This window comes from Falco naumanni, chromosome 4, assembly GCF_017639655.2.
Source record: "Falco naumanni isolate bFalNau1 chromosome 4, bFalNau1.pat, whole genome shotgun sequence".
Taxonomy (NCBI): domain Eukaryota; kingdom Metazoa; phylum Chordata; class Aves; order Falconiformes; family Falconidae; genus Falco; species Falco naumanni.
Window position 1 is genome coordinate 99,691,229 of NC_054057.1, and position 27,394 is coordinate 99,718,622.

Sequence of the window (27,394 nt, forward strand, 5' to 3'; positions counted from 1 at the left end):
CATTTTGTGTAAGCTGAGCTCAGCAACAGCTGCAGCTAACGCGGTGCATCTGAACCGCCTGGAGGAGAAAACCGGCTCGAGACGCTCTGGTTTCCGCCGGCGTTCTGGGGCCAGCGTGAGGCTGCCGGGGCCGGGGGGCCGGGATTTTGCGGGGCACTGCCCCCGTACGCGTGCCTCAGGCTGACCGCCCGCGACACCCGACCCGGCACGGCCGAGTACCCCGGCTCTGCACCGCCGGGACGGGCGAGCGTTGCTGGTACGTGCCCCGCCGCTCTCCGTACCCGTGCAGCCCCGCCGGCGGCAGCCTGCTTGCTCCGGCTCCACTGAGTCGGGAAGGCCGGCTGCCCGACCGGGGAGGCCCTCCGGTAGCCGGGGTCGAGGGGGATGAACGCCTTCCCTGTGGGCCGGCTCCGGCCGAGCACGCCCACTGTACCTGCCGGCATTCACCGGGGCCCTGCGCGGCGCGGCGGCTCCGGGCGGGGGCGGGCCGGGGAGCGGCCCCAGTGGGCCGGGGTACCGGAGCGGGCCCGCCACCGCCTCAGCCCCACCTGAGCGACCCACCGCGAAACTTGCCGAGTCGGCCCGACCCCAGCCGAAAGCTACCGAGCGCGGTCCGAGCCGAGCCGAGCCGCCGGGGAGCGGCCGAATCCCGCCGAGCCTCGATCCGAACCCGGCCGAGCCTTCGGCGGGCGGAGCCGAAGGCGGCCGAAGCGGCCCGATCCCCTCGGGGCGGGCTCGGCTGGGCTCGGCTCTGCTCCGCAGTGGCGGGGGGGCGCGCGCCCGCGCGCGCGGCGGGGGCGCGCGCGGGGCGCAGAGGCGGCAGCCAAGATGGCGGCGCGGGTGGCGCAGGGGCCGGCAGCCCGCGGGCGCGCCTAGGCCGCGGCCCCCCCCCACCCCGGGCGGGCTCCCCGCCGTCGCGGCCCCCCCCCCCCCCCCCGCCCCCCGGCAGCGCGGCGGCCGGCAGGATGCTGCCCTCGCAGGAAGCCTCCAAGCTCTACCATGACAACTACGTGCGGAACTCGCGCGCCATCGGCGTGCTCTGGGCCATCTTCACCATCTGCTTCGCCATCATCAACGTGGTGGTCTTCATCCAGCCCTACTGGGTGGGCGACAGCGTCAACACGCCCAAGCCCGGTTACTTCGGGCTGTTCCACTACTGCGTGGGCAGCGGGCTGGCGGGCCGGGAGCTGTCGTGCCGCGGCTCCTTCACCGACTTCAGCACCATCCCCTCGGGCGCCTTCCAGGCGGCGGCCTTCTTCGTGCTGCTGTCCATGGTGCTGACGCTGGGCTGCATCACCTGCTTCGCCCTCTTCTTCTTCTGCAACACCGCCACCGTCTACAAGATCTGCGCCTGGATGCAGCTGCTGGCAGGTACCCGCCGCCACCGGCCTCCGACGGGCCCCGGCCCCCGACGGCACTTCGCCGGGCACGCAGGGCGGGTGACGGGCGGGGGGGATGCGGGCTTCGCTGGGATGGCGGCGCCAAGCGCGGGCGGTGGGTGTTGGCGCCCGGCGAGCTCCAGGCACTGGTAGTGGGGGCCCTGGCCACAGGGAATGTCAAGGTTCTTAAGGAAGCTGGGCTGGGTCCAGGCACTGCAGGGCTGTGGTTCTAGGATCCAGCCCCAGGGCTTCCTGACACACCCTGGCCAGGCACTACCACTGACAAAGTACCGGGAATGGGCACCAGCTTGGGGCACTGGCGTCCGGTGCTCTGCAGGCACTGCTGTCAGGGCCTCCAGCCACAAGGAGTACCAGGGCTGCCCAAGAACTCTGGGCTGGGTACAAGTACTGTGGATCCATAGGATGTCCCAGACAGGAATTGAACCCGGGACACCCCAGGGCTTCCTGGCACACCCAGGCCAGGCACTTGCACTGATGGAGCACCAGGAACAGGTGCTGGCTGTAGGCACCAGCACCCGGGGCTCCCCAGACAGAGACTGGCTGCAGGGAACACCAGGGTTACTCAAGAAAACTGGGCAGCGTCCAAGCACTGCAGGGCCATGGGATGTCCCAGCCAGAAACCGTCTCCTGAGTGCTACAGGGCTTCCTGGGACACCCAGGCCAGGCACAGCCACTGGCAGAGTACCAGGAATGGACATCTGTTCTGGGCACTGGCAGCCAGGGCTCCCCAGGCAAGATCTGACCCCAGGGTACCACAGGGATCCCTGGGACACAGCAGGAAAGCTGGATCAGGGACCCCCCTCAGAGGACCCAAGAACAAGCACCAGCCAGCCCTGGAGCGCTGTCTTTGGAACACCCTGGGACACCCTGGGCCAGGGACCAGCCTTGGAGGACCCTAGTACACCCCAGTCAGGGACCAGCTTTCAGACATCCTACAGCAAGGACTGTCCCACAGAGTCAAGGACCAGCCACAAGGATGCCCTAGGACACCCTGGGGCTGGGGCCAGTCCCCTGGGGTTCTAGGCCCCCTGGGGCACCCCACATCAGGGGCTAGTCTCCCTGTCTACCTAGCCCTGAGGGCATTCCTGAGCAAGTCTGCCCCCAGCAGGTACCCACTTCAGGGGAACCCCCAGGCCCTGAAGGGACCCCATTACTGGCAGGAGCCCATGCATGGACCTCCCAGCCCTTTAAAAATGCCTCTGCACAGACAGACCCTTCAGCTCCCCCTAAAAGAGATGTGCCCAGGCCTCCTCTGCCCTCCTTCCCTCCCTCTCTCATCATGAAAGGACTCTGAGGACAGACCATCCTCAGCTCTCTGCATAAAGAGACCTCAAGTACAGTGCTTCCCACAGAAGCACCATACATTTACCTTGATGGCTCCTCAGAAGTGACCACAGGCTCAAGCCCAGTCACGCCTGCCAAAAGTGCCCCTGGCTATAGATGCTTCTTAGCTCCCTCCACAAAAGAAACCCCACCGTAGATGTAGCCCAATGCCCTCATAGACTCACTCCTCAAAGTGACACCCAAACTTTTCCCCAGAAGGGGACCTGATGCATATATTGATAAGGATCCCAAGCATCCTCTTGTGCATGGACTTCCAAGCTGTCCTCACAGAGGGTCTGTCCTTCTGGGAGAAAGACCCTGAAAAGAGATGCTGAGCTTCCCCTAGTAGTGGGACCCTTCACTTCCTTATCTCTCCAGTTTTACCACATGTGGTCCCCACTGCATACAAGGTGTGAATAGACCCAGAGCTTCCACCAGAAAGACCCAGAACCCCCCATATTCCTAATTAAAGGACCCCAGTCCACGCCCCTGGGAGAAGGGCCCCAGTCATTGATGTGGCGGGATACAGCCCCCTCATGCTGGGGGGTTGCAGCTAGCCCAGCAGCTAGCCTGACCTCTTCTCACCCAAATCAGGACCACAGCCAGACCTGGAGCTGCCTTGGCTTATTGGGAAATTCATTCATTTTTAATTTTCCCTGTCCTGAAGATTTACCAGTTTAAGGCAAGCTCAGAGCCCAAATCCTACTGATTGTCAGCAGCTTAATCAAGTGGCTTGGAGCACCCGGCTGGTGCTGCTACTGCACAGGGAACTGCGTGGTGGAGGGCACTGCACTTGAAGGCAGCTCCAGGCTTCCTCCCCGGTTCCTCCTGTCCTGCCCTGGCTCAGGCTTGGGTGGCCATGGCAGCACCCTACTGCTGTCACCTCTAGGTACCCCTTGCTCTGCCCTGGGGCTTATGCCTGCTCACACTTTGCACCTTGCAGTTCACTGCAGTTGTGAGGATCCCAAGTGTGTGGTTGCTGGGGCCATGGGCTGGCTCTTCTGGCCCTGGCTGGCCCAGTCTTGGCTCAGAGCTCTCCCAAAGCAGCATGGCTACACAGCCTCTCTGTGTCGGGGAAAATCCAATGCAGCATTAACAGAGACTGGCCATCCACCCTGCCCTGAGATGGGGAGAACCAGACAGCTTCTGTCCTGCAGGAGAGGCTGGTGTCACCATCAGGGAGGGCCAGGACACAGAGTGGTGTGGTGGGGTGCCCTGACAAGAGGGAACCTCATCTGAGGGGCTGGGCAGGGCTGAACTTCTTTGGGCAAGTCAGAGGCAGCTGCAGGTGGATGTGGTACCTTGTGCATGGAGAGGGAGCTGCCGTGACCCATGGAGAGGACACCGTGGGCCAAATCCCATGGGTAGGGCAGGATGTGGCCTGATGCAGGCTCCAGCACAGCATGATGGCAAGCTTCGGAGATTCACCCACCTGGGAGGTCAGAGGGTTGTGCCAGAGCAGGCGGCCTGAAGGGGCAGGGAAGGGAAAGACATTCCCCCTGCCTCAGCAAGGTTTTAGCTCGAGGCCTTGCACCACTATGGCAGAAGCAACAGCGAGGCCCAAAGTTTCATGATCTTACTGGTGAAAACCAGGTAAACAAGGTGAAAAGTAGAGAGATGGGGCAGAGGTGGGTCCACCTTGTCCCTATGGGACAGCCAGTGCAGAATACAGGGCAGCTGAGTAAGGGCATGAATGGGCTCTTCAGAGGAGAAAAATCAGGAGCAGGAAGGTGAGGGAGGAGGAGGGGAGAAAGATCAGGAATTCAGTTTAAATCGTCAATCTCTAATTAGTGGACAATCAAGGAAAGGTTTAATTAGAGCTTCACAGAAAGCTCCAGCTCAAAAGCCACTGCCCCCCTAGGAGGAAACTGGATCTAATTAAGAGGAAAGGCTCTGCTTTATCGCAAATAGAAATGTAGCCATCTGCCCTGTTCAAAATCCCAGTACGCGAAACTGGAGATTTTGCTAAATCCTTCTGTTACAAAACCAGAAATGGCTTTTAACACGAGCACGTCAACAACTGTATGACTGACAGCACCCTGATGCCACCCCAGTCCTCAAAATTAACAGAGGAGCTCCTTCAGAAAGTCCCACAGGATGATGCTTACTTGAAGAGAAAGGGGCTGTGTGTGGGATCCCTCTCATCCACCCGCCATGGAGGGCAGGTACAGGAGTGAGATGAAGGCAACTGGGCTGATTTTGTAGATGCCTCCATTCCAGCAACCACATAGCAGTCATCTGCTGGAGACCGGAGCACAGGAATACACCACCACGTGCTGAGGAGGCTGCCCAGGAGCCTCAGCATTTCCTGTGATTCCCTAATTCTCTGCTGTAATATAAGACATGATCACCCTGTGAGTTAACTCTGAGCTTTGAGCAAAGTTGTTCTGGTGTCCAGCACTAATGCTGGAGCGAGAGAGCCCAGCCCCCTCTGCATGGCACTTGCACCCGCATGCCTCCCATGAGGATGGTCACTCCCAGTGGGTCTGGGGCTCTTTTCAGGGGGGCTTCAGTTTTGTACTCACAGTCCACTGAGGGTCAAAAGAGGCAGCCAGCTGAGCACGCAGTGCCTCTTGCATGGAGGAAGTGACTGGCCACCTTTGAAGGTGTTTCTTCATGCTTCAGTGTGGTGAGACCTTCCAGCTCCCTTGGCCAGGCACAAGCATGACACATGAGGTGCCTTTCCATCCAGGGCTTTGTCACTGGCCGTGGGGCTGGGGTTTGTCTTTATCAGTGGCACTTTGCAGTTAACTGCACAGCATCCAAGTGCCTTGCCTGATGGAGAACAATAATACATATCATCTCAGGCTTTTTCTGCTTTTGGAGTCCCCCTTTGGAGCTACACTCACCTCTCAGATGGGCCCTTCCCACCCACCAGTGTGTGAACTGGGAGCAGAGGCAGAGCCTTGATCAGCAGCTTCATCTTCTGCACCTGAGCTGCATTTGCCACCACCTGAGTGGGGACCCCTCCCACAGCACAGCTGTGTGGCATCATTTCAGCAGGTCCATGAAGAGGAGTGGTTATAGGAAGCCTGTTGCTGACTGCTGGGCTGAGCTGTGGGTGGTGGTGGTGTGGCTGCAGCCTTCATGGAGAGCAGGGTCTGGCCTGAGCAAACACCATAGCCCTGGAACACTCCCTGGTACTGGTGCTGATGTGGTGGCTCTGTTGAGCCATGTCAGGATGAACTCATCTTCCCAACTGGAACTTGCTGGAGAAGCAGCTTCTGTCAGAAAGAGTTTGAGACTTCAAAAAAAAAAAATGTTTTCATGGATGTAAAAGTTATTTGTTAAAGTTCTTAATGAAAAAATGAGAGAGTGACACCACTGCTCTAAACCAGCTAGGAGTGTAACTGGGACAGCTGCTGGGAATGAGGATGAAGTAGTCTTGAGCTGTTTCTCTGCCCAAGGGAGAAATATTGCCCATATCTGATCTTCCAGGTCTTTCTGCTTTCACCTGTCAACCTTGCAGCAAAAAGAAGACATCGCTGCAAAAAACCTTTGCCTTTGCTGAATTACTAGCTTCTGGCACCAAAAAAAGCTTTCCTCAAGATTTCCCCTCTCCTCTGCCTGCCACTCCTGTCATACAGTGGGGACAGGAGCAGTGACACAGCGCAGACTTTGCACCCATCCAGTACCTCGTGCTCCGCAGCAGCCAGCCCTGGGCTTTGGAAGGCAGCATAACCCTCCTGTAGTAGCTGTTAACGTGCCTGTGGACCTGCAGGGAGGGGCTGAGCTGGGTGTTTCGGAGCCACTCGTGTCCTGGAGCTTACATCCCTTAACTATTGTTCCAGATAAAGTAACTGTCAGTTCTGATTCATACAAACTCATAACTCTATTCTGAGTCCTGCTGATTTTTTGGCTCGGAAACTGCCTGTGGAGCAAAATGCCGTAAGGGAGCTCCTGTCTGTGTAAATGGCCAGTGCTAGCCATCCCGAGCAAGCTGCCTTTAACTTTCATTTATTTTTGAGGGTTTTCTGTTTTTAGGAGGGGACAGGAGGCTGTGTTTGTCTCCTTTCCTTTGGCTGCTCAGCTCTCAGGAGGTTTCCTAGTGAGAAATGGCCACTCCAGATCCCAAAGTCACGGCACAGCCCCTGTTCCCCTGGGGGTTTGGGGCTGGTGCGTGGTGCCCAGGGGCACCGTGTTGGGGATCTCCGGCGGGAACCTCTGATGTACTGATGACACAGCGTCGCGGCAAGTGGCCATGAGCACGGTGGAGGATATGGCACCCGGAGCTTCTTCCCCTTCAGCACAAGGTAGATGTGAGGGGCTGGGGGAGGTCACCAAAATACTGCCAGCAGAGAGGCATCCCTGTGGTGAAGGTGGGAGTGATGTGCATGAGAGCAGGGGACAGCCAGCTTGCTGACCCACTGCCCATGGGGCCAAACACCCCACTGTCCCCAAGCCAGCTTTAACAAGCCCTTTGGGACCCAGAAGTTCTCCCCCAGTTACACCCACATTTTCCAATTTTCAATCCCTCTTCTGTCCTGGGGCAGCGTGACGCTCTGCATGCTCGTGTTGGGGGGGTGGCCGTGTCTCTCAGCTGCAGGGCATGTCCCTACTAGCCCCTTCCACTCGTGGCACATGAGAGCAGTAAAAGCCAGTCTTCACCCACGCCTGCAGGCTAAACTAGACATTAAAAGTGATTAAAAAAAAATTAGATTTGAATCCTGCAGGCACAACTACAGGGGACTGGGGCAGCACTGGGATAACTGTGGTACTCTGCAAACATGCAGGTTACTCAGACGGTCCAAATTAGCTAAATGCACTTTCTACCAGGGGACGTTATGCTGCCGGGAGGAGCCTCCTCATCTCTCTCTGCTAAAATCTCACTCCAGTGTTGCAGCCTGAGTCATAACATTGAACTCCCTTCAATTAATTTCTTTTTCGTGGATACCAAAAACCCTTGAGATGCCCGTTTCATTTCTAGGGAACCCTGACAAGGGAGCACCGAGTGGGAAGCCATGAACCAGCTGCAAACACAAGCTGAGAAATGGTGGTTTCCCCAGGGCCAGAGCCCCAGCCCCAGCAGATCCCACAAGCAGCCCTGCTAACCACAGCTGCTTTGTCTTCCCTCTGCATGCATCCTGCCCTGGTGGTCACTGAAATGCCCAGTGTCAGATCTGTCTTTCCAGCTGGGAAAACTTTGGAAGAGGGAGTGGGAGCCCAGGACCTGGGGGTGCGATGGTAGCTGGGGTGTGTGATGAAGTGGCTGGCTGTCCATGGTGCCACTGGCAGTCCCACCTCAGGAGAATGGGAATTAAAAGCAAAATGGATGGGAGTTGGGTTATTTTTTTCCTCGTAAGTAGTGGTTCTTGTAGGAGTCATCCCTTGGTGTTTTTCATGTGCTTGCAAGGCGTAGAAATAGGGTGTTTTAAACAAAACCCAAGGTTTTTCTACAGGTCTGCAAGGGACTTTGGAGCTTTTGGAGGCAGGTGCTGGCAGAACGGTGCTGTGGGCAGAGGGACTGGCAGGCAGAGCCCCGTCCTTGCACCCCTCAGACTTGCTACGAGGGGTTTGTTGGGAAGGGCAGCGCTGAGGCTGACCATGTGGGGATCCCCTCCTTGATCTTGCTCTGCTTCAACATTACTCCTTGCTGCAGGCACCGGAAGGTGTTTCCAGGACATTGGGTGGCCTGGGGACATGCGGAAAAGGGAATTGCTTGTGACAGAGCAGAGGACGAAGCTTGCTGCTGGGAACACGTAGGACAGATGGGAAGAGGGGAGCACTCCACAACTCTTTGCTGGGAGAGGACCTGCCTTCGGTGGCGCAGCCCTGCCCCAGCCACTTCCCAGGGAGCTGCAGAACAGTCAGGGTCTTGTGGGAAGAGGCTGGTCACCTTTGGGCAGTGGCATTCGGGTACCTGCAGTGACTCGGGCATGCTCCTTTGCCCTGGTAGTAAATTTGTAGTTTAATTCTCTGTCTGGCGAATAGGGGCTGTGAGGTCTCGGGCAGAGCTCCTGGACCTACTCCACAGGCCAGGGCACAGGCTGCCGTTGCTCTTGTGCCAGTGCAGAGCAGGCACACAGGGACAGCAGGGACCAGGGCAGGCAGACACACACTAGAGCCAGCCCCAGGCGTCCTGGCAGTGACCATTGCTGCCTGTCCTCCATGGCTGTGTTGTGACAACCTGCTGCACCGGTGGCTCATGTGCTGTGTGTTTTTCCCATAACTCTTTTGAGCAGCTTTCTGCTTTCAGCTTAAACCCTGTCTCTTGTATCCTCCATGAGTGCCGTAGCCCTCCAGCACGTTAATCCACAGCCTGCAGCATCGCTGTCCTGTCCTGCCGTGTTTGGGACCTGCTGACGTGCTGGGAGATCCTCACACATACACCTGTGGTGTTTGCAGAGTGGTGAGCTCTCGGTGAGCTCTGGCTCTACCCGGGCAGCTGGATCCAGAGCCCAAATAAATGCTCAGAAATGCAGAGGACATACCAATGCCTGCAGAGTCCAAGGGAAGGCCTAGGGGCTGCCGCTCTGCTCCTGTGAAGGACTGACTGAGGGCTGTGCGCAAAAGCTGGGAGCCTGCCCAGGCCCTTGCTGGTGCAGGTACAATTAGCACCTTATTAATTTTTTTTTCTGCTTATGTTTGCCTTCTTCTGCCACCCTGGAGCGCTGCCCTGTTCTCTTCTGGGCTGAGAGGGGCTGTTACTGAGGGCTGCTGCCCACCCAGGCAGCTGGAGCACTTGCCTTGCTGCTTTCTGAGCTTTCCTCTGGCCTCGACCACATGCTCACGGCTCTTTTCTTGTCCTCACCGATTTTGGCAGAGCTGTTAGAGCCATGCCCATTTCCAGGCTGGGTCGTGCCAGACTGACCAGCCCTGTGGGGGCAAACCCACCCCATCGCCAGGGATGGCCACAGAGCACCTTAGCTTTTTTCACAGTTGCACTGCCCTGGGAGCTCAGTGGATTCTAAAATCCTCTTGGCATCTCTGCTTTCCTGGGAAGAGTCCCCGGCACAAGTCTGCTGCTCCTCCTTACCTTTAATTCAGGTCTGTGCTTGAGGGTGCTCAGGTTAGCAGCAGGCCAGGTGGCTCCTCACCGTGCCCCGTGCAGCGCACAGCGTCGATGCCAATTGCACAATTTCTTCCAGAGGGGATGGTTTTGGGTTAGTCCAGTCTCAGCAGGCAGGGAGTTCCCCAGACATGGCTGTGCTTGGCTGGGAGTCCCCAGTGACGACGTGCCAGAGATGCTGGCTTGTCAGCTCCTCATGTGTGCGCCACGCTGTGCAGTCATGTGGTGCTGGCGTGGCACCAGGGCAGCACCAGGGCTGTGTATGATGCTAAATCTGCTTGCAGAGCTCGCCTCTGTCTGCAAAGACGCTTTTACCAAGCAGGTTTGTGACATGGATGGAGGAGACAGAGAGCAGGCAGCAGCTGGCGGGTGGTGGTATGTACTGGTGTGTGGGCTGCTGAGGGCAGCTCACCTCGGGTCTGTGGCCTTTCCTGGGGAGCACAGTTGGCACAGCACATCAAGATGCGAGGGCAGTGCCGAGTCCCAGTACGATGCCCTATGCCAGCCCTGCGCTCGCTTTCCCCCTCTCCTGGGATTTCCCTTCCCTACCAAGAGCGGTTAGAAGTGCACATCAGCACCCCAAAAGCTCGCCAGTCAGACCGGCTGCCGGTCCCCCAGGGCTGCTGCCGCAGCAGCACTTGTGCCGGACAGGGTGTTTGCTGTGCTCCAGCAGTACGGGACAGGGAGGTACCTTGTTGCTTGTGCAGGCTCAAGCCCCTCAGTCTTCCCTAACCCAGCACAAAAATACTCACAGGGCATCCCAACCCATCTCCATCATCTTTAACATTTGTAGCTTTCCCAGCTGATACGGGGTGAGGAGCTTCTGTACTTGCTGTAGTTAGAAAAAATGTTGCCTCCTTACCTTGACCTTCGCGGGCTTTGTCTCAGCATTTCCCTTCCCCATCATCCTGGTGCTCCCTGACATCTCCCTGCTCGGCATGGGGTGTGCAGGACAGAGGTGTGCTGAGCAAGCAGCCCCGCCGGGAGCGGTGCCTGCAGGCTGTGAGGCCTTTGGGTGTGGGGGCTCCTGGGGACGACGACTCTCTTGGCAGGCAGCAGCCAGTAGCTTCTGCCCACATGCGGGAACCCGCGGTGATGAGGAAAGGCCATGAGGAACCACTGATCCTGTGGTTAGTGCTTGAAGAAACCAAGACCCCGAAGTCCCCATTTGTGTGCGGGGCACGTTTGGGGCAGCCACATACAAACGCAGTCCCCTGGGGCTGTCGGGGCAGCGGTGGCTGTCACCCACAGAGCTGCCTGGCTGTCGTGGGGCCAAGGCAGGCTCCCTGCCAGGCACGGGATGCACTCACGCACTGACTGGGGGGCTCAGCACCCAGCACTGCCACCCGTGTGCCCTCTGATGCTTCCCGCTCCTCTCCCCCTTGCAGCGCTCTGCCTGGTGCTGGGCTGCATGATCTTTCCCGACGGCTGGGATGCAGAGACCATAAGGGACATGTGCGGGGAGAAGACAGGGAAGTACTCCCTGGGCGACTGCTCCGTGCGCTGGGCTTACATCCTGGCCATCATCGGCATCCTCAATGCCCTCATCCTCTCCTTCCTGGCCTTTGTCCTTGGCAACCGGCAGAACGACCTGCTGCACGAGGAGCTCAAGACAGAGAGCAAAGGTGAGCGCTGCGCTGCCGGGGGTCCTGGGGCCCTGCACCGTGGCCATGGGCGGGATCCTTAGGGGGAGTAGCCTGGGGGGCTCGGCCCCTCCAGCAGTCTGCAGTGAGGGTCCTGCAGGCTCAAGTGCCACCTGCAAAGCGAGGCAGGCTGGGCAGGGTGGGAGTGGGCTGCCGAACCCCTACCCTGCCTGATGCCCTCTCTTCTGTTTCCACAGATTTTGTCGGCACTGCGGTAAGTCCTGAGTGTCACTGTCCCATCCCCTAGCCCTGACCGTGCGGCGTGTCTGGGTGTGACTGTGCTGGGTGGCTCCCTGTGGGGTGGCATGGGGGGACCCTGGCTATGCGGGGCAATGGGGCTGGGGGCAGTGGGGACAGGGCGGCAATGGGGAAAGGAGGCAGCAGGGGCAGCAGGGATGGGGACAGGCATGTGTGTGGCACATGCTGGTGGCACAGCGGTGCAGTGAGTCCTGCCCAACACCAACCCTGACCTGCTGTGCTCTCCCCACAGAGGATATAAAGCCAAGTGCCCGCAGCAGGACCCTCTTCCCGCGGCCGGCAGCCTGGGCACTCCCTCCCCATCCTGCCCTTCGTCTGCTGCCAGCAGCCACGCAGCGTCCCGTGCCGCTCCCCGGGCCCCACTGCCTGCACCGGGGACGTGCCGGCCATCCGCCGCATCCATGGCCACCTCCATGTCCATGCTGGCACCGCCATCCCACGCACCCCGCCAGCTCCGCACCCCCTGTCGCCCGTGGGTCACCACCGGGGGAGGATGCCCCAAACCCGCTTCGTTCGAGAACAGCATCCAACTGCGGTTTTGTTTCAAGGAAAAAACAGTCTCAGAGTTTTTAACAGATTTCTACATCCCCAGGACTCCTGACCTGCTGCATCCCACCCGAACACGCGCTCAGTGATGCCCCGCGCCGGCTGCTCCAGGCCCTGGCCCCCTCCCTGCTCCCATTTTGTACAGCTCCGTGACCCTGCCTCCATGGCTGGGGGACCCGGTGGCGGGGCTGGGGCCCAACCCCTACTTTTACGTGTAAATTCATGTTCTCTAAACAGGGTAAAGTGACTCAAGCCCCCTCGCCCCCCACCCCAGGAGCGCAGCCCCAGGGCGTGGTGTTTCCTGGTGCGTGGCTGGGGCTGTGGGCTGCCGCTCGCTCCCCCCCAGCACAGGGACCACAGGGGCCTCGCTGCTGCTGGCCGCTGGGACACCCGACTCGAGCCGCTGCTGAATGTAAGCCCTGGTAAGTGGGAGCAGCTGGACATACAACCCCCCCTCGGGTGGGTGCAGGACCCCCCCCCCCCCCCCCAGCCCCCTCCCTGAGCTGACCGCAGGCTGTTGCCAAACGCCTTCCCTCCCCATCCCCATACGGTGCTTCATCTCCACTGGTGACGGCAAGGCTCTCCCTGCCACACGGTGTGGCTGGGGGAGACCTGGGCGCTCCTGTTCCTCCCACCCTGGCACCCTGGTCGCGTCCCCTGGCTGCACCTCGCTGGCCCGCGGTGATGGCCCGCAGGGAGCTGGCAGCAGCTGCCCGGGGCAGCACTGAGGCCAGAGCCTCCGGGCACGACGCAGCCTGCATCGCACACGGGCAGCACCCGGGAGCCGGCACCGACACCCCGGGCACTCACCCTGGCACAGGCAGCCACAGCCCGGCCGCAGCTCTGCTGGCCAGACCGGCACGTGTGGGCTTCCCCAGGTCCCGGCTGCGGGGGGGCTGGGGCCACCACAGCCCTTGCAATGCAATAAAGTCCTCAGCACTGGCCGCGTCTCAGTGCGAGTAGCCGGGGGCTGTTTGCAGGGCCCTGGCGAGGCTGGGCCGGGCGCCGGGCAAAGCCTGGGAGCGGGCTGGAGCTGGGCGCAGGGAGCGGAGCAGGACCAGGACCACGGCCCTGGGATGGGCAGCCCCGGGCAGGGGAGCTGCTGCCAGCGGGGCTCGGCCACGGCCATGGCCACAGCGCACGGAGGCTGCTGGGCGATGGCAATGACGGGCTCCGCAGGAACCATCGTGGTGCCCGGGGCTGGTGGGAGCAGGTAAGTCGTGCCCTGAGGCCCTGCATGGCAGTGGTGAGGGATGGAGCTGTGGAGCCAAAGTCACCCGGGATGGCGCAGGTGCTGGCGCTCCTGCCCGCGGCCTCTGCCAGCCTCGGCCTCCCTCCGGCAGCTGCCCCTCGGCCCCGGCAGCGCCCGGGTCTTGCCAGCTTGGGAGCGCTGCTGCCGGCTGAATTGAAAAACAAGCGAAGAAAATCAGTGGAGAAAGGAATACAGTAGCTGTAATATATCTGTATTTTAGTACAAAGTTTGATACAGTGTTTCACAAAACCTTATTGAAAAATATAATTCAAACCAGACGAGCTTGGCGCCCTGTGGTGTGGGGAGGGTTGGGATGCCCCCCCCCCCCCCCCCCCCCCCGCCCCGGCGCTGCTGGAAAAGCCGGGAAGGTTTGCAGGGGGTCCGAGGACCCCGCAGGGGCACTGGCCATGGCGCAGCCACAGGGGGTGGGGGGTGGCAGGGTGGGCAGCGGGGGTAGGGAGCCCACCCTGTGCCTGGTGGGGCTGAGCCTCCGTCTGCACAGGCGGGTGCGCAAGGGGGGCTCTGGCCAGAGGCAGGGCAGGGAAAGGGCCTGTCCGTCCCCCCCCCCCCGGCAAGGCAGGAGGTGGGGGCTGGGTCCTGTCTATCCCCAGGAGTGTTTCAAGCCCCCCCACTCCTGCCCGTCCTCGGGTCCCCATGGAGCTGTGGAGCACCGCGGGCGGGCTGTCGGCTCACGGGCTGGCAGGAGCCGTCTGAAATTCAGCAGATCCTGCGCCTTGATGGAAGAACAACTCGCGTGGCCCGTAGTCCAGTGGTGTGCTCCGGTAGGGGAGTGGGGACAGCCTTCTGGGCTGTGCGAGCGCGAGGGCAGCCTGGGGACCTCTTGGACATCTGGAGAGCTTCGGCCAGCTCTGGCACCCACACTACGGGATGCAATCGCAGCCTGGGCGAGCCCCATGCAGGCACATGGCGTGGAGGAAGGCCAAGGGATGGGCTTGGTCGGCCTCTGGGGAGAAGGGAGAGCGTGTTGCTGCCTGCAGCTGCTTTCGGGGAAGGAGGCGGCTGGGCCAGACTCTTCTGGGGGACGTGCCACAACAGACACTGTCCCACAAGGTGTCGAGGGAACATTTTCATGGTGAGGGCAGTCCAACCTCGGAGGCGATGGACACCTCAGGTGTGCCAGCTGTGAGGATGGCACTTGCAGGCACACCAGGCAGGTCCCGCTCCTGGCTCAGCCCATCTCGGCCTTCCTAAGGAAAAGGCAAGCAGTATGAAAATGCAAAGCCCCGGGCACCAGCACACCAGAAACCAGGTTTTGAAGCGGGTGCGGTAGCACAGGGGACACCCCCCACCCCATCTCCTCCCCAAATGAACCTGAGTGAGAAGAGCAGCAGCATGGCCACCTTCTCAAAGCCCCCGCCAGGAAAGCTTGGGGAATTTCCCTGTCCTCGAGAATGGTGGCCCCAAGAGTAGCCCCCCGTTTCACCCGAAACGCTGGCAGAAGGGAGCTCTGCAGGGCTGCTCCCGAGAGGTTTCATGTACCCTGCAGGGACAGCGAGGACACTGACATGCACCTTGCCTCACCCCACCACCCGGGCAGCAGCACTCAAGCTGGTAAGGAAATGGAAAGAAACTGTCAAAAATACTGGTTTTCAAGTTAAGTATTTTTATTATCAAAATTATTACATCTCTTGTGAAAGTTCAAATGTTACAGCATGGTGTAAAAACTCCACTAGAGTAAGAAGCTACAGCCCCCACCTTTCCAAGAGCTTTCCAGGGTCCCTCCCTCCTGCCCCCCTGCTGTGCCCGAAGGTGCCAGAGCCTCTGGGCAGGGCCCCCCCAGCCCCCTCCCGCCACCCGGCAGGGCAGAGCCCGCCTGCCCTGTGCTGTTCAGAGCACGAAAGGGGAGGCTGCACCCCCAGGGCTAAGCCGAGTGAAGTTTACACCTATTTTATACAGTATACAGACACCCAACTGCGGGGTGACAAGTTCCATCCCAACACGCTCACAGCCAGACAGTGTGAGAAAGTTACTCTTTGTTTCAATATTTTAAAAGTCTCCCCTAGGTTGAACAAACACCTGATTTCAATTGTGAATTAGAGAAATCTGTAACAGTCCTAAAAAAAGGAAGAAGACTGTGCATCTGAAAAGACAGGGGAGACAGACTCACAGCATTGTTATCCAAGAGAAAGGAGAAGTTCCACTGCAGCACCAGGGATGACACCTGTCGTATATTAGCTAACCTACTATGGTTATAACTGAATATAAAATTAGATAAATAAAAACACGCCCGATATTACAGTAAACAAGTGAGAAAGAAGCTGGCAATCGTATGGAATTGAACAGACAGCGCACTGTGTCTGGGCTGGCTCTGCTGCCACGCTCGGTGGGCGATGGCGGCGGCTGGGAAAGGCGTCCCGCACAGCGCCGCACGGACAGCCTCCGGCTCGGCACAGACCCGGGTCCCCACCGAACACCCAACCACCGCCTCTCCGCAGCCCCCAGCTCCTCCGCCAGGCAGTCCCCCACCTGCCGCAGCATCACTTTACTTATCAGGCCCCTGGTCACCCCCAGCGTGTCTGCGCCCTGGCAGCCAGAGACCCCCCCGGCGCGGTGGCACGCGGCAGCACCGCCCCAGCAATGCTCCTGTTCACAGACCTGCGACGGATGCGGTGATTGCGCCCGTCAGAGCAGCACGTGACAGTGCATCCCAGATCCTTTGCAGCGACAGGCACATACACTCCAACCGCCCCCCCTCCCCACCCCCCCCGCCCCCCCGCCCCCCCCCCCACCCCCCCACCCCCCGTGCTAGTTCACATTTGCGGAGACTGCTGTCCTGGAAAAAGCTCCGACCGCGGCAGTCACGACCCAGGCCCAAAGGCAGCCGTGTGCACTCGTCTGCTTGTGACTGGAATGATCGTAACGGATTAAAGCCCTCCCCAGAACGCACTGAGAACCTGACCTATAAGAGAGCTTTGGGATTGGAGTTCAACTTCCCCCCATGTTTTCTTTAAACTGCTTTCCTATTCAAAAAGATGTCCGTACTGCATGAGTGACTATGGCCATGGGCACGGACAAGAGACAGAGGCTGCACCACAGTCATTGCACTTGAACCATTTGCTTTTTTTTCCTTTTTTTTTTTTTCTCCTTTTTTTTTTTTCTTTTTTTTTTTTTTTTTGCAATGTACCCACGCATCAGGGAACAGCTTTGCTACAGTCTCTGCCTCAGAGAAATTTGTGTTCTCCTACAAGGCCAGAGGCCAATACTGCTCACAAATCTCACCCGTGCATTTCAGACCTCAGCCTCTGACCCCTGGCTCTCCAGCATCAGGTGCAAGCTCCCAACACTGGCCCAGGAGCCACTTCCAGAGGTGACTGGAAGGAGCTATGGGCAGTTTTGTCCTCCTGGAGTCCAGGCAACCCTAGGAAAGTCCTGTTTGAGTCTTTACTCCAGAACTTTGAAGCTGCTGAAGTCTGTACTGATGGACACTGCTTCCCCCGCGGTGCGAATAGTGTTGTGCATTGGAAATCACTGCCCCCCGGGAGCCCTGGTAGAGAACAGACTGCCCAGAATTCGGTAGACTGATAGTCCGCAAGTCTGACTGTAGTGACCTAGCACTTTGGGGAGCGGAGGAGGTGCCCGATGCGCCTGTGCAGGGCTGGGAGCCCGACTCTGCGGAAAGAGAGTCCACAGCTGTTTGCTGTGCTGGGCTGGCAGCAGCAGGGCAGCTCTTCTTCAGGAGGCTGCCGCTGATGCTGCCAGAGTGCTGCTGGCTGCTGTAATACCCCGAATTCCCTGCAAACAGGGCAGAGGAGTCTGTGGAGACCGAGTGGGCAGGGCTGGAGTACGAGGTGGAGGAGAGGGAGGTTTCCGAGGAACCATGAGAGAGGCTGTGTCCTGTCCTCTGTGCTGCTGCTCGATAGCTGTATCCAGGAGATGGGGTAAGGTGTCCTCTGTAGGGGGAGGAACTCTGCTGGAGAAGGGTCTGTGATTCTGCCTGGGGACTGTCAGACTGCAGGAGCTAAACAAGTCATTGAGGGGGGGAGGGAAAAAGGAAAACAGAAAAAACAAAAAAGGAAAAGGCATGTCAGACTGACTTCACCATTTCCTACTTCCTTCTCATGCCAAAGGTGCTTAGCGCAGCAGGATTAGGAATAACTGGCAGCCAAACCCAGTTTCCTCCCTAATCCTCTTGAAAGATTTATTTCAGAATGGGCAGAAAATGTATGAAAGAATTCACCTGGTAGCTGTATCGAGAAGGACTGTAAACTGCTGGTCCTTTGTGGACTTCTGGAGTGTCTCCTTCTGCTGTGTCTGCAATGTACAGACAAGATACGTTAAACCTCACCCTCCGGACTGAGGCCACAACAGTTCCCTCTCAAACCACACCTGCACACACCCCCCAGCTGTCTTGTTCTGCATCCAGCTACAGCTGAGACCAGAGCAGCTTCTCCAGCCATCAGCATTTCAGAAACTGAAGAACCCCAGCAAAGGCAACCAGGAAACCTGAACGTGTGTAAACCAGCCATACACATTAGCAGCTGCTGCTTCCCTTACACCAGTTGCTCTGGTTTAGCGCAAAGCTCAGCTGCCTTGGACTAAAAAATCTGCATGGCCACACCTGGTGACACTGCACAGCCACAGCCTGGGCTCCCTCGGCTCTTCAGAAGGATGCGAGAGGCCGAAGACAGTTTCTAAGAACTCAGCAATTCCCCACTCAGCCTTGGTCACAGGAATCCACATTGGCTACAGTTACAGCTGGGGAGATAAAACTGTCCCCTCTTAGATTGCTGTCAGCAGAATCCTGATGCAGGTTTTCCTCAAAGGCAGATCCAGACACCGCTGCAGACTGAGTGAGGTCCCACGCTGCCAAGGCTGACAGCACCCCTGCTGCTGTTTTGGGGATTACGCTTTAGAAGTCAACTGAGCTACTCCAAATGGAGTAACTCTGAGACCTCAGAAATGCTTGTTTTTGAAACAGCCCAAGATGATGGAAATGCTTTGAGGTTTGAAGGGTACCAGCAGCACAGTACACACTGATCCACCTTAATTATGTGAGAGATCAAGAGAAATAAGCTGCTTCTTGACAGAGCAAGTCTTTCTAGCACCTGTATCCTAGAGGGTGAGTGAGCTTCTTGTCCTACCGAACAACTGAACCTAAATTGGGGTAGGCACGGAGAGCTTACTGCAAACGACCCAGCCGCCTTGCCACGTGTGTTTTTCAGTTGCTAGTATGGTAACCACGGGGTTCAGCTGGTGATCATGCTCTCTTTAGAAGGCAGCGAAACTGGTGGGATTAGAAGATTTCACATCAGAACTATGTTGCAGTCTAACGAGACAGAGCTGTTTATCTGCAGCATCTCAGGGATTCTCAGCAGCCACGTTTGAAATGCCTTGGTAAAACAGTGTTGGTATTAGTATCAAATTTATATGACAGATGTGTCTCAATCATGAAACAGGACACGCTGCCTTAGTCTGCTCTTTACTTCTGCCAGACAGGTCTGGCTTGGCACCAGCTGCACTGGCACAGGCACCAGTGTCAGCAGTGCCCATGGCTTTCCTGCAGTTACTCTCTCTGTGCTACATCACAGTTGTTGGCTTAGCTAAACAGGAATGTGGATAGAGTTGCCTTGTCTGCTGCTGAGGCTCAGAAGCCTTCTTCCTCAGGGCACAGGACCTGCACAGAGACCAGGATGTGAAGCTTCCAGCATGTGTCCTGTGCCGCCACCTATTTTCTGAAATAATATCAGATGCATTGAGTAGCTGTTTGCTGTAGGTGACACTCGAAGTACTGCACTGCAGAAAGGCAGAACTTGGAAGTTTGGGGCATGCTTTGTTAAGCAGTCAGGCACAGAAGAGACTAACTGTTCAGTCCAGGAGATCATTATGATTAACAGAAGTTGAGTATGAGAATCAGAAGAAATCTAAAGATTTCTAGAAGGAATTGTTTCTTAAAAGGCCAGGCACACCATCAGTGCTGCATGATTTACTGGCAGTGCCTGTTCACAGAAAAAAACCTTGACAAGGTAACGACTATCGGAAGACTCTGTATTACAAAGGGTAAATAACCTCTAACCTTCCTGAATTTGCTTTAGGTAAACTTGAAAGATAAAGCCAGCATTTCCCTCCACCGTTTCTTAATACTTGCACAAGGAAGGACATGAAGAACTGTTTTTCTCGGCAGTACTGGCCTGTGTCAACCTAAAGCATATATGAAGTGACAGCTTTAACTGAGAGCAGCTGCAATTCTCAGAAGTGTGGCATGCACACAAATTCCATTTCATTCCTACATGCCCCATCAGCAAACTATCCAAGTTTGGGGTTTTTTGTTCCCTTCATATTATCCGTTACAGCATCAAGTAAACGTGTATCTTCACAACTCCTACAGGTGCTACCAGGAATGGCAGGGACTCAGCCACCCATTTCTTTCACTAAGAAGCAGACCAGCAACTGGGGGAGGGAACGTGGCTCACTGAATCTAAACAAGCTACTGAAGAAGTTGCTAGAGTATGCAAAAACAGAAAAAAATTCTCTTGCCGCGCTAGGATGAAAGAGACAAAAAGACTTTTGTCAGCTACAGCATTAACTTTTCATAACTTGGAGTGGGATGGGTTTTATGTAACAAGAAAGAAGAACGGATTGATGCAGATCAAAGTTTAACTGCAGCTTAACTCTTGGATCAGACTGAAGAGCCAGAGCTGTACAGATTACAGTGGGCAAAAGGCCTGTTGCAAGAGCCTGGATTTCACCTACCCTTCTGAAAAATAGCCACCATGAAACCCACTTCCACTGGTTTAAGAAAGTGAGGGAAAAGACTCCCAGTGGGGTCCCAGGAAACCATGACATTTTTGATAGGGTAGAGCATTGCCTCTCAAGACCAGATGAATAAAAAGCATTTGAAAGGAGATCTGCTTAGGTGCACAAAAATAGGAAAACCCCAGATGGGAGGCCAGGTTTCAGAAAGCGGTCTCAAATACACCTGGGGAAATGGGGAAAAAACTCTGGATTTGGAATTAAATAAATACAAACCTGCCCTAAAACGCTCAGAAATTAAGTACTCCAAAGGCAAAAGTTGCTGTTGCTGCTCAGTTACCCAAAGAGCGTTCTGTGCTAGCCTGGGTTAGAGGCTCTAGTCTTTCCACGTCTAAAATACCACAAGACAAGGCTCTCTATTCCAGAGATTCAGATGCCTACTACAGATCATCAGCAAGCTGTAGCTGTATCAGTCAGGGGTCTCTAACAACAGTCCTCAGCTATGAGGCAGTCGGGGCTCATGGCAACACACAAAGTTATTTAAATATGATGATCCACTGCCGTAAGTCCCAAATGTGATCAGGGTTCTGAGGGTGCTATCTGTCAGAGAGAAACAATCATGTTCAACAGAGACTGCAAAGTAAATAGAAGGAAAACAACTGTTTCACAGCTGAGAAATTAGGCAATCACCTGTCCGTCTCTCAGAAAGTCACATCTCACCTTTAGATCACAGATGGATAAAAGAGGGGCATATTTTCAGCTCAAGTTACAAATACAGATCCTGGATGCTACTTGGTGAGGACAACACCTTATTCAGAGAAGAAAGGAACATCAACACAGAACTGAATTCATCTCAGTAAGGAGGTGCATTTCACAAAACTGACAAATATAACAATTCAGGGAATCAAGTAACTTCAAAATAGAAGTAAGGCTTGAAAGTCAAATTAGTTCTTAGCACTGCCTAAAGCCTACCCCTGCATTTTACTGTGCTAATACATTTACCTGAATGTTCAGCCAACTAGAACTATTAAATGATAGCACTTTCATCCACAGTACATAGGGGCAACTGAGGCAATTCTGCGTAACCCAGCCGTCCAAGGACAAAGAAACTGTCTCTGCCAGAGCCAAGATGCAGGCAGTCTTGAATCCAAACCCTGGAGGTCTTCCAGGTCTAACAGAAGAGGGATATAGGCTTTAACAGTATCTGAATAACAATGAAGTATAGTTTGCAAAAGGCTCTTATAAGGCATTGATAATGTTAAAGACGAAGGTATGACTAAATGTGCAGACAAGTTTGTGAAGTTACCCGAGCCCATCATTTCCCACCAACCAAGTACTCAAACATTCCATTTTCCTACCTGTGTCTCTCTCGACAGCACTGTCACAGGTAGGTGAGGATTCATTTCTCTGCGATACCTTTGCACCACTTCGCAGCACCTTCTCAAGTATGCCTCGGCCCTCTCGAAGCCTCTCCACTGATGTTGGGACCATCCTGCAACAAAAACCCAGTAACAGCTGAGGATTGCTATTACACAGCCAACAGCAACGTGACCAACGCACAAGGGGGCTGTGGGGTCCTTGGTATAATCACAACACAGGCTTGTCTTTACAGTCTCTGCTTAAATTCACTGGTATGATGTTAGTGCAAATGCAAACCCCTACCACAGAAGGGAGGGATCAGAGATCACCAGCTCTCTATAGACAGATGAGGAATAAACTTCTGAACTGATTTTGCAACGTAAATAACCTCCTGCGGGATTTTAGACTGCCGGTTTCTGACTACCACGATAGCACTGCCCTCAGAAAAACAAAGTCTTTACTCTTACCAAAAACATGGTATAAACATCCAGTTCAGTAGATCACCTGGTTACAGGACACCTTCCCCCAGAAAAATTGTTTCAAGACTCAACAGCATTTTGAAAATCCTGGTATTGTTTTAAGATTAGATGCAGTTATTTTGCACAGATTACCTTTATTCAAAGTAAAAAGAAGCAAACCCAATACCTTTATGATAATACAGTGTTCAAAAGACAGTACAGTCAGTTAATGCAATGTTCCTAGAGCAGAGTTAGCTTGGCCATTTTGCCCATTAATGTTACTTTGTCCCATTTATTTTGCAATGTGAAAACTCTCCGCTCAAGATTGGTGCTAGATCTTGTCCCATTATATATTACAAGTGTCTGGTCTGAGGGTGAAAAAGAGGTGAAGTGGCTTTCCTAAAGACAATCTATACAAGAAAAACAGAGCCACAAACAAACCCCAGACCCCTGGGTCAGTATTCAATCTGCCATGCACAGGGCCAACCAAATCTCTTTAAAAGTATGCGTTTTAACCTATAAGATAGAAGCATCTTGACCAGGGATTCACAATGCCTTTACCCTAGACATTGAAGAATGTGCGCCTTAAAAATACCTGAATTTATATATTTAGTATAATATTAAATGCACTGCATACCATGTAAGCATGCAGCTTAACACCATATTAACATATTTTTGTTTAGTGCTTTTTCTTTTTAAAGATATACTGAAAACTGCGCTTTACATTAGCTTTGCTTTCTTTTTTTTTTTCTTTTTTTTTTTTTTTAAAATAAATAGCCCAGACATTGAAGTTCACCCCTCACTGAAGCAAACAGAGAAGGGGCCAGAGTTCACACCTCATGGAGGTGAATGGGGTGAGGGGGTGAATTCACACCTTCGTTGCTGCTATTGTTTTGCTGGAGACAGTTTTCTGCAAGGCTGGGTTTACTGGGCAGCAGCACATCTGTTTACATTGTGATGGCTGTATCTTGGCAACTGAAAGAGACAGAAACTTAATTTTTTTTAAATGAAAGCTATTGGCAATTATTGTAGAATTCAGCAAAAATCTGGACAACTCTAAAAATTAAGGCACATAATTTTAGCTCCCACCATTTTCTTCTGTCCCTAATATTGTATTATTGTGAATGTCTGGAAATTTATCTGAAATTTAAGCACTCTGAGTTAAAGATGAAATTGGGTCACAACTTTAACTCAGTAATAGGCAGTTTCTGATATATTTTTTAAAAGTAGAAGGTGACTGCATGATTGTTAGCCTTGCCCATTAAAACACAGAACAAGAATTTAAAAGGCAGCAAATCTGCTTAATCCTATTTCAAAGTGTATCAGCATGGTTTCAACTTTATATCCAGTGCCCCGTAACAATACAGTCTTTATTTCCACACAATACTTACTCATGAAACCATGTGAGAAACAGAAGCCAGAGCACCTGCTGAGGACCAGCAGATGAAGCTCAGAGAATATAAAACATGGTACTACAGCAAGGTTGCCACAGACACCTCACCCCAAACCAGGGTGTTTTGTTTTTTTTCATTCAGCTAGGTTTTTCTTTCACCCTTTTACAGGCAGAAGGAAGTGGCACAGGAGGAGATGGGCATAGGATATCAACACTTGCACAGAGTAATATTTGATTATAAAACAATGATTATAAACTAATCATCAGCTGCCTGCCTCAGCCGTGGCCAGTCCCAACACGTGGCAGAAGGTCATCCGGCAGACACAGTACTGTCAGAGAGGTACAAGACAAATTATTTCTATTAATCTCTGCTTGAAGAGTGATGGAAAAGGGAAGGAAACAGATCTTACTACTCCTGCAAGTTCACCCAAAACTATGTTTCTCAAGCACTTTCAACACAGAATTCATACTTCTCACTGCCTTCAGCATTGCTTAGCACCTCTTCCCTTGTACATTCCCCTGCCATTACGTGAGCAGTGACACAGCAGCTCGTTTGGAGAATTAGCATTAAGAAAGGGACGCCTTTTTGCCTGTGGTGTGCATGAACAGAACTCGAATACAAAGCAGCAGAGCCATTGTACTACATAGCTCTAATCAGCAGAACATCCTAACCATCACTGCATTGACACTATAACACAATACTCTACATTTCAGTGCTTCAGTACTTAATTTTTTGGACCAGACATTGCTATCAAGTTCAAAAGTGTTTGAAGACCAGCCTTTCCCTTATCAAACCTTCTCATGGTAACACGATAAAGATGGTTTTTCCATGCCTTTGCCAAGCCACCAACTGCAGTTTAGTAACCGCTCTTCAAGCTCTATGTGCAAGGCATTAGGAAAGTTGGACTTATTTCACTGTCCCTGCTTCTCAAATGCAAAGTTGCAGAGGGTGCTGTTAGCTTTCCTTCGGAACAGGAGCTGACAATATTGCTCATGTTCAAAAAGAGTGGAGGTTCAGCAAGGAAAGACCTGAATTAAATTCTCATTGCAAGAGCAAGACCTTCAAACTTGAAACCTGAAAAGTAAACTAGTAGAAGAGAGACAACTGTTTAACTTCATATATTTCAAGATAGATTTTTGATACCTAAACCAAGAACTAAAGGGCAGGCTGAGAAGGCTGCTGGCATCCTTCACAGCTGTTTAGCAATTACAAAAGAGAACAATGTCAAGAGACCTGACTGAATCCATCCAACCGCACATACTGTTATGGAAAGGTGCCCTAGAGAGTTTGGTCCTTCTCTGTGGAGCAATCTCTGGCTTGCTTGGAAGGATAACACTCACCACCTACTGCTGATGTTCTCCTGGGATTTGCTGAGTGATGTTGAGGAACTAGCCCCCCGTGAGTCTGGTGGGCTGATGTCCTCTACGTGAGGCAGGGAGGGATGAGAAGGGGAGAAGCCACTTTGTGGGGAGGATGGGGTTCGTACTACGGAGCCCGGCAGGCTGTTGCCATCTGTATCAGTCACAGAACTACTGCTGCCCTGTCGGGTAGGAGTCCCTGCACATCGCACTGAATCGCCTCCCTCCTTGGCTTCTTGTTTCCGCTTGCGATATTCTAGTAGAGATACCTGAGAGAGAAAAATACAGCCATGAGTCAGGGAATGCAATGGACAAGGACAGGAGGAGGAACACGACCACACACTGGTTTAAAAATCTATTTCTCTGCGTTTGCAGACGAAACTTTTAAAAGGTATATTGGGATTATAAAATCTTCCTGAATCTGCAGACACTCTGGATGAAGAGTTAAGTGGTACAAATCTGGACCACTCACTGACTGCTACGCTCACCCATGTTTTACTCTTTACGACCAATACTTCAGCAGAAATATATAGCTAGTTTGGTTCTCTAACAACATGGATTTTCACATTTCTTCAGTATACACTTGCATATTCAAGCATCAAGCCTCTATACTCTCCTCCTGTCAACACTTCACTCACTCACTCTGGTTTGTGACATTACAGGAAATGTTTATCAGTATCTGTACATCTCCAAAACAGATAATAAGAGCCTTCTTCACAGAACTGGTATCTTCAGAGTCTCCTGTTCATCTGTATTAGTTCAGCCACAGTAATGCTAAACACTTGGTAAAGCCTTGCACAGAATTTTAACCTGCTTAGAGCAGGTTTTTGCTATGGTGGTACTGCAAACTTCCAGCACTACCACCTAAACAAACTACTTTTAGCAAAGGCAGTGTATTTTGTGCAAAGCAGCCTCAGATTTCTCAAAGACACAGACCAAAAGGTCATAGATAACGCAGTCTCATAACATAGGGACAGCAGAAACAAAAATACACAAATACTTTCAGCTGAGCACTTACCTTTCAGTGTGCCTTCCTCATAGAGTTATTAGGAGGCAGAGAGCCATAAAGGACTCACAGAAGGCAGCTCTGCTGAAGAATTTATCAGCTATGACTCAATGCTTGTACAGGAGGCTTTACGATGCTAAAATATTGAACAGGGTATTTCCAAAAGTAACTCAGCATACAAAGGTTTTAAGAGAAGTGTAACTTTAAAAGAAAACTAAAGGAAAAAAAAAAATCAAAACCCTCCAGAAATGGAATGGAAATAAGATATTCCATCCAGCTGGACATTTATACAAGTGATCTGAGTTACCACACTTGCAATAAAAAAACAAACCAAAACCAACCAAACACAAAACCCAAGCACAGGAAAAGGCACCAATACACATTTACACAAGCGTATGTTTATTTGACCCATGAGCACCCAGTTTTATTATAGCAACACCTGACTGCTCATTTCCACTCGGTTTTAGTCCCATGAGGGTCACTGGCATGCTATTAGAAACCAATACACGTTTGCTTTCTTTAAACAACATTCCCAGTTTCAGTTAAGAGCTACAATTTAAGTAACAACTTTCATCTACTTTTCCAGCACTGTAACTATGTTTCCATATTAATGGAAATGTTCTAATATGTTCTAACAAACAGCTTGTGTTTTGTTTTGAAACATTAGACCCTGTTTATCCTAGTAACAACCCTTTTCATCCTGATAAATAACACCTCCACCAACTAGTACAGCTGCACTGTGTTACTGCTCTGGGTCTTACCTCAGTTTAACAACCGCTTATGAAAGCTGCTAGCATCATGCTCTCTGTGCTCCTTGAAGAGGTATTTTCATTGTGGTCCTCTTCTTCCACCTCTCGCATCAAAATCCTGCCTAAAGGGTAGCTCACTCTTTTTTAAGAACTTTTAGACTGTTTTCATCCAGGCACTGGTTGCCTGGATTACTTACCCAGACTATGTTCTAGTTGTATTCTGCTCTCTTTGTTCTGCCTGTACGTCTTTCCCATGGCGCTTACTTACTCTTCCCCACTTAAGTTCCTGCAATCTAACAGTTCTTTTACAAGAATACTTGCCTTCTTCCTTTGTGGCGGGTTCTGGGGAGCAGATCTGACACCTTCACAAGCCCTCTCACTGCAGGGAGACATGGATCCATGCACTGTCTCTTTAAGCAGCCCTGACTCGTGTCTGCTGAAATATCCTTCGGCAGGAGAGCTGCAGCATCCTGCTTCCGAATTCATTGGCTTCCTCTCTCCCAAAGGAGGAGATCCCCGCAACAACCCATCTACACGTGGCATAGCGTTCAATGGGGAGAAGGCATACATTAAATTAAACTCTGTCCGAAAAGCCTGATCAGAGCTTCTTAGCAGCATCTGTGCTTCCCCACTTTTTCCTGGGAAGTTCATCTCTGAAGTAGAGTTTATGGAGGGTTGTGGAGCCAGATCAGAGGATCCAAAGCTGAGCAGCGATGGCCGTTCTGGGCAGGTGTTTGCACTGGAATCTAGGTACCCACCCTTTAAATCCAGGTCAGATCGGAGGCAGAGCTGGAAAATCCAAGAAGGATATAGGAGATGGGGGTGGGAAGTCAGGAAAAGGATCAGGCAAGGGTGGGGAGAGAAACTTTAGTTAGAAAGTACTCTGTACAATGCTAGCTTACTGCTTTGCCAGTTTCTTTCTTATCCC

The 27,394-nt window shown here is 53.5% G+C and overlaps 2 protein-coding genes across 6 annotated transcripts in view; one reads left to right on the top strand and one right to left on the bottom strand.

Annotated features, from left to right (window-relative positions):
* The first annotated feature begins 798 nt into the window (after nucleotides 1-798).
* Nucleotides 799-13,709, top strand: LHFPL4 (LHFPL tetraspan subfamily member 4). Of its 2 annotated transcripts, XR_005827361.1 has the most exons (5): nucleotides 799-1,371; nucleotides 11,121-11,357; nucleotides 11,573-11,589; nucleotides 11,866-12,105; nucleotides 12,226-13,709. XR_005827361.1 is itself a non-coding variant. In XM_040590209.1 (4 exons), exons 1-4 carry the CDS (start codon nucleotides 966-968, stop codon nucleotides 11,872-11,874), a joined length of 669 nt encoding a protein of 222 aa, XP_040446143.1. In that variant the 5' UTR covers nucleotides 799-965; the 3' UTR covers nucleotides 11,875-13,709. The 2 variants fall into 2 exon arrangements, 1 of the variants encoding a protein (XP_040446143.1); XM_040590209.1 differs by having other exon boundaries at nucleotides 11,866-13,709.
* A 2,483-nt stretch (nucleotides 13,710-16,192) lies between these two features.
* The window catches only part of SETD5 (SET domain containing 5), a 66,109-nt gene continuing 54,907 nt past the window's right edge, over nucleotides 16,193-27,394 (bottom strand). For 3 of the 4 annotated variants that reach the window (XM_040589921.1, XM_040589920.1, XM_040589922.1), the window contains exons 19-23: nucleotides 26,788-27,255; nucleotides 24,694-24,980; nucleotides 21,501-21,634; nucleotides 17,630-17,703; nucleotides 16,193-17,410 (exon numbers count right to left, since the gene is read on the bottom strand). In XM_040589921.1, coding sequence (XP_040445855.1) covers nucleotides 16,811-17,410; nucleotides 17,630-17,703; nucleotides 21,501-21,634; nucleotides 24,694-24,980; nucleotides 26,788-27,255 — 1,563 coding nt within the window. In that variant the 3' untranslated portion in view covers nucleotides 16,193-16,810. Of the gene's footprint in view, nucleotides 17,411-17,629; nucleotides 17,704-21,500; nucleotides 21,635-22,833; nucleotides 22,935-24,693; nucleotides 24,981-26,787; nucleotides 27,256-27,394 lie in introns of those variants that run through there. The other variant, XR_005827334.1, reaches the window with a different exon arrangement.

What these genes read in the sequence shown, in the direction of transcription:
- LHFPL4 (XM_040590209.1), top strand. Translation starts at nt 966, where the DNA reads ATGCTGCCCTCGCAGGAAGCCTCCAAGCTCTACCATGACAACTACGTG. An exon ending in CTGGATGCAGCTGCTGGCAG is followed by an intron (nt 1,372 to 11,120) that starts GTACCCGCCGCC and finishes TCCCCCTTGCAG; the next exon opens with CGCTCTGCCTGGTGCTGGGC.